At 42.3% G+C, this 14196-nt stretch overlaps 1 protein-coding gene across 1 annotated transcript in view; it reads right to left on the bottom strand.

Annotated features, from left to right (window-relative positions):
* Positions 1 to 14196, bottom strand: part of LOC124002569 (thioredoxin reductase 1, cytoplasmic-like) — a 36571-nt gene that overhangs the window by 2950 nt on the left and 19425 nt on the right. Inside the window, 5 exon segments of the mRNA XM_046310056.1 lie at positions 875 to 982; positions 1352 to 1508; positions 9256 to 9332; positions 9601 to 9693; positions 10206 to 10431. Of these exon segments, the coding sequence (XP_046166012.1) occupies positions 875 to 982; positions 1352 to 1508; positions 9256 to 9332; positions 9601 to 9693; positions 10206 to 10431 (661 nt within the window).

Here is a 14196-nt window from a genome sequence, read left to right as displayed (position 1 = left end):
CAAGGGACCTGTGCCAGGAAAACATTCCCCACAACATGACCACAGCCACCGGCCTATACATTTGACGCCAGGCAGGATGGGGCTATGGACTCATGCTGCTTATGCCAAATCGTGACTCAGCCATTAGCATGACGGAACCAGGATTCATCGGACCAGGTAAAGTTTGTCCACCTCTCAATTGTCCAGTGTTGGTGATAGCATGACCACTGGAGCCGCTTCTTGTTTTTAGCTGACAGCGGAGGAGCCCGGTGTGGGTGTCTGCCGCCAATAGACCAGTCGTGACAAGGACCGACGGAGTTGTGTGGCTCCGAGATTCCGTTCTGCACACCACTAACTGCGCCGTTACTTGCCTGTTTGTGGCCCGCCCGTTAGCTTGCACGATTCTTGCCGTTCTCCTTCAACCTCTTATCAATGTGTTGTTTTCGCCCACAGGACTGCATGTTGTGGTTTTGTTTGTCACGCTCCTGTGCGTGAAAAGCCCAGGACATGTCCGTTTCTGAGGTACTGTAACCGGTGCGCCTGACAACGCTCAACCATGCTCAAAGTCGCTTAGGTCACTAGTTTTGCCCATTCTAACATTCAATCGAACAGTAACTGAATGAGTCACTCTGTAGGAGCGAACCATTTGCGAACGGGGTGGTGTACCTAATAAACTGACCACTGAGTATATGATCGGTATCACCGTTTAATAGCTGGCAAGTCAATATCCACATTTAAATTGGTATGCTACAATGCATATTGGAGATTGGAGCAGAACCTAAATGTCAGTTGATTTTGGTCTATAACATTCAGTGCAAGGAAGTGTGTGATGTGGCACCACTAGGCTGGAAGTGGGCTCTGTGTCTGTGTGTCTGTGTGTTGCGTCAGCAGCTACCTCCAAGTTGTCTTGGCCGTACAGCTCAATAGCTTTCTCCTCAGAATGCCCACAGGCGCCATACTCCAGAGGGGTGAACACAGTGGTGGGAACGTTTACGTAGTCACACTGCACACAACAACATTCAACCGCAGTTAATAATAAACAACAAGACATGACAATTTACAGTCTTTACCAGGTGGAGTCACATTGGAGGTTCACCAGACAGAATATACTACAGTATGACGATAGAAGCTTGGGAAATTGTTTACATGGTTTCTCCTTTTACATTTTAGGTGGAGAGCAAAAGCCCCACCATATAACATCAACGAGGGCCAACATTAAGATTTGAACTTGAAAGCAACAAAAGCCAATCTTATTAAAAGCAGAGGGACAACAGAGAGAAGAGTCACACTGACAAACTGCCATGGTCTATCAATAGAAAAGCATGTTAACTCCCAGGGGGGGGTGAATCGAGGCCCGCTGTCCAATAATTACCTTGAGCGAGGCTCCCGCGTACAGCCGGCGTGCCAGCAGCTTTCCGGCCTGGATGGCCACGGGTGTCAGCTCCCACTTGCCCTCCAGGATGTCTCCGATGGCGTAGATGTGCGGCACGTTGGTCTGTTCCTCGTCGTTCACCGGAACCTTACCGTTCCTGGGGGAGGAAGAGTGGAAGCTTAGCTAGGGTAAAATGACTGGCAAATAGTCAGATACTGTTCTGTTAGTGCCATACACATGTTTTCTCCCCCTTGACAACATTAAACTGTACAAACCCAAGGTGAAAAACTGTAGAAAATAGTTTCCAGTTGCAAGTATCTATTTGACTATTATAGATCCCCATGGAGCCACAAGTTGCAGATCCCTGGTCAAGACTTATTACACATACATGTATAAGCACAGTTTGCAGAACACATACGCACCAATCTATTTGACCTTTATTATCCAGTGGACGGATTGAAAAATGTTTAGGGCATCATAGGAACTGATTGGAGAACAGAGTAAAGTGAGAGGTCCAACAAGTACAGAATTTGGTCAATAAATCCCACTTGACAATTAAGTGGAATACAAACAAAGTAAATATTTTAGCATTCCCAACGTGCATTCTACATTAAGCTAAGACTATTTGGTGAAAATGTTCGCAAATGAAAGAATCAGATCTTGCGACAGACATTTCTCAGTGTGATGTGAAAGAATTATGTAATGTGACCACAGGATGTTGACAAAAGAGTGGTTGTGTGTTTCCCGGTTGAGAAATATCTATGTAAAGAACAACACGGTTCCATGATTGAGGGTAAACCAATAAGAGGGTGTTCGGGTCACACTTTTTAATGGTGCATTATTTAAGTAAAGAAAATACCATATACAGTGCATTCGGAAAGAATTCAGACCTAGACTTTTTCCACATTATGTTACGTTACAGCCTTATTCTAAAATTGATTAAATTTACCCCCCCAAAATCTACACACAATACCCCATTATGACAAAGCAAAAATAAGTTTAGAAATGTGTGCAACTGTATAAAAATAAAATATCACATTTAGATAACTATTCAGACCCTTTACTCAGTACTTTGTTGAAGCACCTTTGGCAGCGATTACAGCCTTGCGTATTCTTGGGTATGAGTTTACAAGCTTGGCACACCTAAACTCAGCAAAAAAAACAGGAACATCCTCACACGGTCAACGGTGTTAATTTTCAGCAAACTTAAAGTATTTAAATATTTGCATGAACAGAACAAGATTCAAAAACTGAGACAAACTGAATAAGTTCCACTGACATGTGACTAACAGAAATGGAATAATATGTCCCTGAACAAAAGGGGGGGGGTATCTGGTGTGGCCACCAGCTGCATTAACCTCTAGCGACGAGCAATCCCGTATCCGGGAGCGTAATCATAGCCTCAAGCTCATTTCCATAAATCGCAAATGAAATGAAATAGAATATATTCTAACACAAGCTTAGCCTTATGTTAACACTCATCTCAGATTTTCAAAATATGCTTTTCAACCAAAGCTACACAAGGATTTGTGTAAGAGTATTGATAGCCTAGCATAGCATTAAGCCTAGCATTCAGCAGGCAACATTTTCACAAAAACAAGAAAAGCATTCAAATAAAATAATTTACCTTTGAAGAACTTCGGATGTTTTCAATGACGAATAGCAAATGTTCATTTTTTTCCCAAAATATTATTTGTGTATATTTGTATAGCTCCGTTTTGTTCATCAAGTTTGGCTAAGAAAAAGACCGGAAAATGCAGTCACTTACAACGCCAAACTTCTTTCCAAATTAGCTCGATAATATCGACAGAAACATGGCAAACGTTGTTTAGAATCAATCCTCAAGGTGTTTTTCACATATCTATTCGATAATATATCAGTGTTGGCAGTTGGCTTCTCATCAGAAGCAAATGGAAAAATACTGCAGCTGGAGATAACACAATAATTGCAACTGAGGACACCAAGCGACCACCTGGTAGATGTAGTCTCTTATGGTCAATCTTCCAATGATATGCCTACAAATACGTCACAATGCTGTAGACACCTTGGGGGAAAACGTAAGCTGACTCCTAGCTCCTTCACAGCCATATAAGGAGTCATTGGCATGAGGCGGTTTCAAAAAACGCAGCACTTCCTGATTGGATTTTTATCTGGGTTTCGCCTGTAACATCAGTTTTGTTGCACTCAGACAATATCTTTGCCGCTTTGGAAACGTCAGTGTTTTCTTTCCAAAGCTGTCAATTATATGCACAGTCGAGTATCTTTTCGTGACAAAATATCTGGTTTAAAACGGGAATGTTTTTCATCCAAAAAAATAAAATAGCGCCCCCTATATCCAACTGGTTAATTGAATGATTAGAATATTCCACCCTGAAACACAATTGTATGGAATTAATTAGAATGTATAAAATCATAATTCCACAGGTGCGTGTTCATTAATTGCTTGTGGTTCATTGAACAAGCATGGGAAACAGTGTTTAAACCCTTTACAGTGAAGATATTTGGATTTTTACAAATGATCGTTGAAAGACAGGGTCCTGAAAAAGGGAAGTTTCTTTTTTTGTTGAGTTTATATTTGAGGAGTTTCTCTCATTCTCTGCAGATCCTCTCCAGCTCTCAGGTTGAAAGAGATTTCAGATCGGGATCAAGTCCAGCCTCTGGCTGGGCCCCTCAAGGACATTCAGAAGCCACTCCTGGGTTGTCTTCACTGTGTGCTTAGGGTCGTTTTCCTGTTGGAAGGTGAACTTTCACCCCAGTCTGAGGTCCTGAGAGGTCTGGAGCAGGTTCTCTTCAAGGATCTCTGTACTTTGTTCCGTTCATCTTTCCCTCGATCCTGACTAGTCTCCCAGCCCCTGCAGCATATGAACTGCCATATAGCTGCAACAAGATGTTGACATGCTCACACAAACATCTTGTGGCATCGGACCATGCGGAGTGAACGGCAAGAACGTGCTCGTGAATCAATGGTCAACAAACTGCTCTCTCCTTGAGTGACAGCGGGCAAGGCATGGTGGGAAGCGGCATGCAGGAGGAGAGGAAGACTACTCAAGAAGCAAAACGGAGTTGCATATCACATTTAACAAACAAAAATATCGTCATAGAAGGTCAAGTAAAAACACCAACTGGCCCATGCATCATTAGCGGTATATTCAAATAGGGCATAGCGCCCAGCCCTAGGTTGTGGCCATGAAGAATGGTACTGACTGTCTGGGTGGGGCTAAGATCTTGCCATCACAAAAACAGAGACAAAGTATTCAACAACGATGAGGATGATTCATCATCAACGACAGTCATGTAGCACAAATGAGACCTGCATATACACTGAACAATAATGTATAAAAATGCAACAATTTCAAAGATACTCAGTTACAGTTCAAATGAAGACATCAGTCAATTTAAATAACAGCATTAGGCCCTAATCTATGGATTTCACATGACTGGGAATACAGATAGGCAGCGGTTGGTCACAGACACTGTACCTAAGAAAAGTAGGGAGGTAGATCAGAAATCCATCCATTATCTATATTTCCCTTATGCTGCGTGACGCATCTCCTTCGCATAGAGTTGATCAAGCTGCTAGTTGTGGCTTTTGGAATGTTGTCCCAGTCCTTTTCATTGGCTATGCGAAGTTGCTGGACATTGGAGGGAACTGGAACACACGGTCGTACACGTCGATCCAGAGCATCCCAAGCCTGCTCAATGGGTGACATCTCTGGTTAGTATGCAGGCCATAGAAGAACTTGGACATTTTCAGCTTCCAGGAGTTGAGTACAGATCCTTGTGACATGGGCCATGCATTATCATGCAGAAACAGGCAGATGAAATGGCACGACAATTGGCCTCAAGATCATGTCACAGATGTCGTCACAGTATTTAAATTGCCATCGATAAAATGCTATTTTGTTTGTTGTCCATAGCTTACGCCTAACCATACCATAACACCACTTCCACCATGGGGTACTCTGTTCACAATGTTGACGTCAGCAAACGTCTCGCCCACACGCCACCGTCTGCCCAGTACAGGGATTCATCCGCGAAGAGCACACTTCTTCAGCGTGCCAGTAGCCATCGAAGGTGAGCATTTGCCCACTGAAGTCGATTAAGACGACGAACTGCAGTCAGGTCAAGGCCCTGGTGAGGTCGACGAGCATGCAGATGAGCTTCCCTGAGACTGTTTGACAGTTTGTGCAGAAACTTTTCAATTGTACAAACCTACAGTTCCATCAGCTGTCCGGGTAGCTTGTCCCAGGCGATCCTGCAGCTGAAGTCAGATGTGGAGTTCCTGGGCTGGCATGGTTACACATTGTCTGCGGTTGTGAGGCTTGTTGGACTTGCTGTTAAATTCTCTAAAAACAACAGAGGCTGCTTATGGTTGAGAAATTAACATTCAATTCCTGCAGTCAGCCAAGTCATGCCAATTGCACGCTCCTTCAACTTGAGGTGGCATTGTGTTGTGTAACAAAACTGCCTTTTAATGGCCTTTTATTGTCCCCAGCAAAAGGTGCACCTGTGTAATTGATCATGCTGTTGAATTAGCTTCTTGATATGCCACACCCGTCATGTGGACGGATTATCTTGGCAAAAGACAAATGCTCAGTAACAGCTATGTAAAAATACACATGTAAACTACAAGTCTGGTTGATACCAAACTCAAAGTCCACCTGACTTGGGTCGCTTTAGCCAAGCCTGGTAAGCTACACTCATGTAGTGTAACCGAGAGGCCGAACCTGGTGCACCTTAAACTGTGTGTCAGTCAGCCCCATGTTAAAGAGATTCTCCGTTATGTTTGTATATTTTTTTTGCCAGTAGTTCTGAAAGGAGCACTCACGAGCCAAAAGTGGTCACCGAAATCTGTGTGCTACGTCACATATGTGCATCACGTCATTGCTCTCTCTCGCTCTGCTGTGTGTGCGCATCGGTCTAGTTCTCACTCAAATGGCGAGGTGCTGAACCTCATTGGCTGGAACATGAATTGCTAGGGGGCTGGCCCACGTGGGGGAAAATGTAAGGAAAATGGCACTGCGCAGCTTCCAGTAAACAGTCACTTTCAAACTACGGATTTCGTAGCTAATTGAGGTAAAACAGTCATTCTTCTCAGATTATGCATGTATGAACTACACATTCATGTCCTTAAATGCTGCTAGGGACCAGGTCATATGACTGAGGCATATGACTGACTAAGGCACACACACTCCTAAGCCTGGCTCATGCGCTTGCTTAATCCCGTTGGCCGAGAGAGCACTCTGTAGGGCTGACCCATTCATAACCGAACTGCATGTTACAAACCCCATGAAATCACTTCTTCCTCAATCAATCCGGTTAACAATATTTTAAAGAAGCTTGAGATTTTTTAGATACCGTTACGTCCCAATGTAACAGCACAAAAAAGCACGAACACAAAAACTCTTATCCCCACAAAACCCCCCCCCCGTTCAGTTCTCACACACACACACATCTGGTGAGGCAATAGTGCTGAATCACCATGACTGTAGAGAGCCTTAAAGGTACAGGCGTGTGCACACACACCCTTGTCTGCGTCTCATTGGTGACAGTCGCGAGGGTGCATGAATGAAAAGAGAGAATAGAAGAAAATAAAAGGAAAGTTAACTCCTTCGAGATAGGGGGCGCTCTTAATTTTTGGATAAAAAACGTTCCCGTTTTAAACAAGATATTTTGTTATGAAAAGATGCTCAACTATGCATGTAATTGACAGCTTTGGAAAGAAAACTCTGACGTTTCCAAAACTGCAAAGATATCTGTGGGTGCCCCAGAACTAATGCTACAGGCGAAACCAAGATGAAATTTCATACAGGAAATGCCCCAGATTCTGAAGGCGCAGTGTTCCAATGTCTCCTTATATGGCTGTGAATGTGCCAGGAATGAGCCTGCACTTTCTGTCGTTTCCCCAAGGTGTCTGCAGCATTGTGAAGTATTTGTAGGCATATCATTGGAAGATTGACCATAAGAGACTACATTTACCAGGTGTCCGCCCGGTGTCCTGCGTCGAAATTATTGCGTAATCTCCAGGTCCATGCGCGTTCCATTTCTTCAGAGGAGAAACCAAACTGCCACGAATGATTTATCATCGATTGATATGTGAAAAACACCTTGAGGATGGATTCTAAACAACGTTTGCCATGTTTTTGTCGAGATTATGGAGTTAAATTTGGAAAAAAGTTTGCGTTGTAATGACTTAATTTTCAGGTTTTTTCTTACCTAAACGTGATGAACAAAACTGAGTGATTTGTCCTTCACAAATAATCTTTTTGGAAAAACTGAACATTTGCTATCTAACAGAGTCTCCTCATTGAAAACATCTGAAGTTCTTCAAAGGTAAATTTTATTTTAATGCTTTTCTTGTTTTTGTGAAAATGTTGCATGCTGAATGCCAGGCTTACTGCTATGCTAGGCTATCAATACTCTTACACAATTGCTTGTTTAGCTATGGTTCAAAAGCATATTTTGAAAACCTGAGATGACAGTGTTAACAAAAGGCTAAGCTTGAGAGCCAATATATTTATTTCATTTCATTTGCGATTTTCATGAATAGTTAACGTTGCCTTATGGTAATGAGCTTGAGGCTATAAATAGGATCCCGGATACGGGATTGCTCGTCGCAATAGGTTAAGGAAATGTTTTTACTTAAACTTGTTTTTTTTGCCTAAAATTACATACCCAAATCTAACTGCCTGTAGCTCAGCCCCCGAAGCATATGCATATTCTTGGTACCATTTGAAAGGAAACATTGAAGTTTGTGGAAATGTGAAAGGAATGTAGGAGAATATAACAATAGATCTGGTAGAAGAAAATACAAAGACAAAAAACAACCAGTTGTTTTCTACCACCACCTTTGAAATGCAACAGGAAGGTCCCTACATCTAGCCATCACTCTGGTTGTAATTGCGATGGTGACCACAAGATGGCAGTGTATGTGCAAAGTCTCAGACGGATAATTTGAAGTATGAGCAAACTACATGACATTTAGTGTGAAGTCACCCAGGTACATTTGGGCAAATCGTGAAGGAGACAATTTACATTCACATTAAATTTGTCTGCAAGAATAGTCAAATCTGTATACTTGGGCTTTGATTTAGCTTTTCCAGTATTAGTAGCCATATTATAAGTTCAACATTTGCAAAACACCCCGTTTTCATAACTCTCCATGCTCTTAAATATTTGTCCAAAAGGATAAGGTTAGCAGCAACATTTTGCGACAGATACTGGGTTTCCACATACTCCCGTAAAGCCCCGCTCATTGGCTATCTAGCTAGCTTTGTTTGACCCCGATTGGTGCTTATTTTCCAAAGTTAAAGTCAATCATGTGAAGACCGCCCGCGTCATCGGCGTGCCATGAAAGTGTTGCTCTCTGAACAAATTTGATGTCCGATAGGATATACTACAGTCCTAATAATATAGTGAAGTCTGGTTACGTTCTAGGATCTCTGAGGAATACATCGAAATGCGATTTGACTGGTTGAAACAACGTTTAGGGTTAGATTTTCACCGATTCCTTTCTTCGCAAATTTAATGAATGGAAATACAATATTGATCGTGCATGCTTATATGGATATTTGTAGAAAATGAAAAAGACATTTTATCTAACAAAACGACACTTGATGTTATCGCTGGGACCCTACGGATGATACATTCTGAAATCTTGCTCTGATTTAAGTACACATTTCACCTTCAGAGGTGAATTGATCAAACCTAACGTAGTGAAAAAAAGTGTTTTGTTGTTGGGAGCTCAACTAATAGCATGGCATTTTTTTCCAGTAATAGCTACTGTAAATTGGACAGTGCAGTTTATTAACATGAATTTAAACTTTCCGCGATCGTGACACACAACGCTGAATGATTTACAACTGTTCTGTCTGAAGGGACACCTATCCCTAAGTTAAACTTACTTGGGGTTGACTTCGACTCCGGCTTGATCCAGGCCGATCTTGCCTGTACACGCGTCACGCCCCACGGCTATCAACACCTGAGGGAGGACAAGAAAGTCACCGTGTTAAAGGGACCATTCACCCAAAAAATAAAACCAGTCATCCCTACAGAGCAAGAATGACTCAATTTTGCTGGACAAAACATCTTATAGTGAAGGCTCAAAGACTGATAATCATGCAGAGTTTGATAATGCCTAATTCAATATGTTAAAGTACTTTGTTCGCAGATTTAAGTAACAGTATTGGTTTCATTTCACAGATTTACTTTGGCTATTGGGGCTTAAGGGGACTTTAATGCGTACGTACAGTGTTGTATTCTCCCTCGATGGTCTCGTCACTCTCCGTGCTCTTGGCTGTCACCTTCAGCCTCCCAGGAGTGCCTGCCTCCAGCTCCTCCACCTGACATATAAAATTCATTGTATGGGGGAAAAAAAGGTCTATCTAGCTACAAAATTCTCTATAATAGCCAAGGCCGGGTGAACTAAAGGCATCTTTCACTCTGAAAGATTGTGGTTTTTAATTTAGTTCACCTTCAGAGACTAACATCCATGAACTTTAGACTTAATCTGATGACAGGACTCTTCCGATAAATAGCGAAATATTACACAACTTCCCTGATGACAGAACAATTTAGCACAGGCATTTCCGAACCATAAAAAGGCCATAAAGAAAGCCCTGAACAGCGGAGTAAAGATACAAAGGGTGTAGTAGTAGTACCTGAGTTCACATACTATTGAAATCATTTCAAATACTAGCCGTGCATGATTAAGCTTAACTGTAGCAATGGGAACCAATAGAAAAGTCCCATGAGTGCAAACTTGACCCAGGCTAAGGCAACATTCATAGTATTTGAAAGACTTCAAACACTATTTGAACCCAGGTCTAGTAGTAGATAACTCACATTGGCTCACCTTGACTGGGACGTACTTCCGGAGGAACTTGACACCATGCTCTTCCATGTGATCCCCGGCGCGGTTGGCCATGTCCTGGTCGAAGCCCCTCAGCAAGATGGAGCGTACCATGACCGTCACGTCCAGGCCCAGGCCCGCAAGGAAACCCCCGCACTCCAGTGCCACGTAGGATGCCCCGATCACCAGGGTCTTGCCGGGGCAGTGGGGGAGCGAGAACAGGTCATCGCTGCAGCATAGACACCCACAGACAAGGGAAGATCAGCCATAGTAGGGTGCACTTCCGTTTTTAAACCCATAATGCACTTAAAAATGTATAAAAACGTCACAATTCTCCCAGTCTTTCTGCGATTAGTATGTGAAATACCTGTAATGTCAGATTCATTCACTAGACCAGTGATCACAAACCTAGTCGCATTCCTAGTCGATTGCCAAACATTTCTGTAGAAATTCCAACGATAAAGCCTTGTGCTCCTATTTGTTTAAAATTTGTCCCACGCAGTTTGTGGTAGGTTCACTTGTTTCAGTGGCCCTCTGTGTCAGGTAAGCGAATAGTTCCCATTTAGAGGCATTTCATTTGTCTCAAGGTATGAAACCTGGCCGACCCGGAGTGCTAAATCAAGTGCACCTATTGCTGGCCAAATCGGATTAGGATAGCTCAAAATCACTGTGCCTGCAGCTCCTACGGCAAAGTTTGATACTAAGTGAGATGTTAGAACTTTTAAAACTATGATCAGAGAGAGAGACTGTCAAGGAAAGCAGAAAAGAGCTGCTGAGTGAGTGATTTCATGTTTTAAAAAGTTAATAACTTGAAAATAAAAGAGAGCCGCACACTCTAGGAGCTCAGATGCAAAAATGTAATACCAACGTTTCGACAGCCAAGCAGTCTTCATCAGGGTATATACGAAACATTGGTATTAAATTTTTGCATCTGTGCTTCTAGAGTGTGCGGCTCTTTTATTTTCAAGTTTCTATTCCGCTAGCCAGCACCTCGTCTTAATAGGTGTGCATTTCTTTTTCTTTTAAAAAGTTAATAAAACACTGTACTAACCATAAAACGTGCTTCTCCCGATTTACATTCTCCCAACCAACCAGCACTGCAGCTGCAATGAATATGTAGCCAATCGATAGGCTTGCATTTTTATTTTTAGTGGCTCGTTGTTTCCGTTTTAATAATATCAAGGAATATTTAACTTTCTCTGGCCATAGAAACAACGTTAATTTGTGCAGGAGGTAGAAATACAGGTGGAAGACTGACCTCTGATCAGTCTCACCGGAGGAAGGGCGAGAGCAGGGACTACGAGAGGCGGACCCTCCGCTGCCCTCTCCTTCCATTCGTTGGGACTAACAATCAGAAAAATCCAGTAACTTTTTTGTTGTTGAAAGAATGCTCAGCTTACAACTGGTTGTAGTCTGAAATGGGTCTGGCTGTGAACTTTGACGCCAGTCGACAAGAATGTACTCTGAAAATGTATTCAGTCACAAAACAACTATCAGGCATACAATTTGCTTTAAAGGGTACAGAGATGGATACCAGGGTGTGGATACCAGGGTCTGTCCCTATGACATTTAGGTTAGCAAAAGCCCACCAACACAAAGAGGTTCAGCTTCTAGACAACCTGTGTTTAGACACGTGGGAGATTATAGCCTTATTAAATGAATGACCTGAGATACAAGACCTCCTGTGATGGGAATTAGATATTTAAGCTCACCTGGGGAAGGTGTGTGTGTGTGTGTGTGTGTGTGTGTGTGTGTGTGTGTTCCGGTGCACAAGCTTAATGGCAATGTTCCACATCCCTTATCCTTTTGTGACTGTGGGGCAGTATTTTCATTTTTGGATTTTAAAAAAAACGTTCCTGTTTTAAAACGAGATATTTTGTCACAAGAGGCTCGACTATGCATATAATTGACAGCTTTGGATAGAAAACACTAACATTTCCAAAACTGCAAAGATATTACAGGCGAAACCCAGATAAAAATCCAATCAGGAAGTGCCGCATTTTTTGAAACCGCCTCATGCCAATGACTCCTTATATGGCTGTGAATGGGCTACGAATGAGCTTACGCTTTCTACGTAATCCCCAAGATGTCTACAGCATTGTGACGTATTTTTACACATTTATGTTGAAGAATAGCCGTAAGGGACCACATTGAGCAAGTGGTCACATGATGGCTCCCACAGAAAATCTTGCGTAAAGTACAGAGGCAGCCATTATTCCAATCGCTTCTAATGAGAAACCAATTGTCCCGACGGATATACTATCGAATAGATATGTGAAAAACACCTTGAGGATCGATTATAAACAACGTTTGCCATGTTTCTGTCGATATTATGGAGCTAATTTGGGAAAAAAGTTTGCCGTTGTAGTGACCAATAGTCGATTTCTCAGCCAAACGTGAAGAGCAAACGGAGCTATTTCGCCTACAAAAATATAAAAATTTGCTATCCAACTGGGAGTCTCGTGAGTGAAAACATCCGTAGTTCTTCAAAGGTAAATTATTTAATTTGATTGCTTTTCTTATTCTTGTGAAAATGTTACCTGCTGCTAGCAGGGCATAATGCTATGCTAGGCTATGATAAACTTACACAAATGCTTGTCTAGCGTTGGCTGTAAAGCATTATTTTGAAAATCTGAGATGACCGTGTGATTAAAAGGCTAAGCTGTGTCTCAATATATTTCATTTGTAATTTTCATAAATAAGAAGATTTTATAGGGATATTTATTCCGCTGCGTTATGCTAATTAGTTTCAGGCGATGATTGCGCTCCCGGATCCGGGATGGGTAGTAATCAAGAAGTTATGCCCATCCACATTTCACTTGCTTTTTCTGAGTGAAGGGGGGTTACCTTAACTTGTCCAATAAGAAACTTCCGTTTCTAATGCCGATGGAAATAGTTTTACTACAGTGTACACTAATGAAACCACCTGCAGTGTGTTTATACAGTGCATTCGGAAAGTAGTCAGACCCTTTGGCTTATACCACATTTTGTTACGTTACAGCCTTATTCTAAAACTGATTAAATGATTTCCCCCCCTCAATCTACACACAATACCTCAATGGCAAAACAAAAAACAGGTTTTGAAATGTTTGCAAATTTACCAAAAAATGTCAAACAGAAATACCTTATTTCCATAAGTCTTCAGACCTTTTGCTATGAGACCTGAAATTGAGCTTAGGTGGATATACATAAGGTCCCACAGTTGACAGTGCATGTCAGAGCAAAAACCAAGCCATGAGGTCAAAGGAATATTCCGTAGCGCTCCGTTTAAGGATTGTGTCGAGGCACAGATCTAGGAAAGTTCCCAAGAACACAGTGGCCTCCACCAATCTTAAAATGGAAGAAGTTTGGAACCACCAAGACTCTTCCTAGAGCTGGCTTCCCGGCCAAACTGAGCAATCGGGGGAGAAGGGCCTTTGTCAGGGAGGTGACCAAGAACCCAATGGTTACTGACAGAGCTCCAGAGTTCCTCTGTGGAAAGGACAGAGATCCTTGATGAGAACCTCCTCCAGAGCTCTCAGGACCTCAGACTGGGGTGATGGTTCCCCTTCCAACAGGACAAGGACCCAAAACACACAGCCAAGACAACTCAGGATTGGCTTCAGGACAAGTCTCTGAATGTCCTTGAGTGGCCCAGCCAGAGCCTGGACTTCAACCAGATCGAATATCTCTGGAGAGACCTGAAAAAAGCTGTGCAGCGACACTCCCCATCCAACCTGACAGAGCTTGAGAGAATATGCAGAGAGGAATGGGAGAAACTCCCCAAATACAGGTGTGCCAAGCTTGTAGCGTCATACCCAAGGCTGTAATCTCTGCCTAAGGTGCGTCAACAATGTACTGAGTAAAGGGTCTGAATACTTTTGCAAAACATTATATATATATATATATATATTATATAAGTTTTTGCTTTGTCATTATGGGATATTGTGTGTTGATTGATGAGGGGGGAAAAAAATAGTTGATTTTAGAATAAGGCAAACTGTGGAGAGTGTCA

This window comes from Oncorhynchus gorbuscha, linkage group LG18 (genome assembly GCF_021184085.1).
Source record: "Oncorhynchus gorbuscha isolate QuinsamMale2020 ecotype Even-year linkage group LG18, OgorEven_v1.0, whole genome shotgun sequence".
In the NCBI taxonomy this organism is placed as follows: domain Eukaryota; kingdom Metazoa; phylum Chordata; class Actinopteri; order Salmoniformes; family Salmonidae; genus Oncorhynchus; species Oncorhynchus gorbuscha.
Note: the sequence above shows the minus strand (reverse complement) of the source record. Positions and strands in the feature narration are given on the sequence as shown.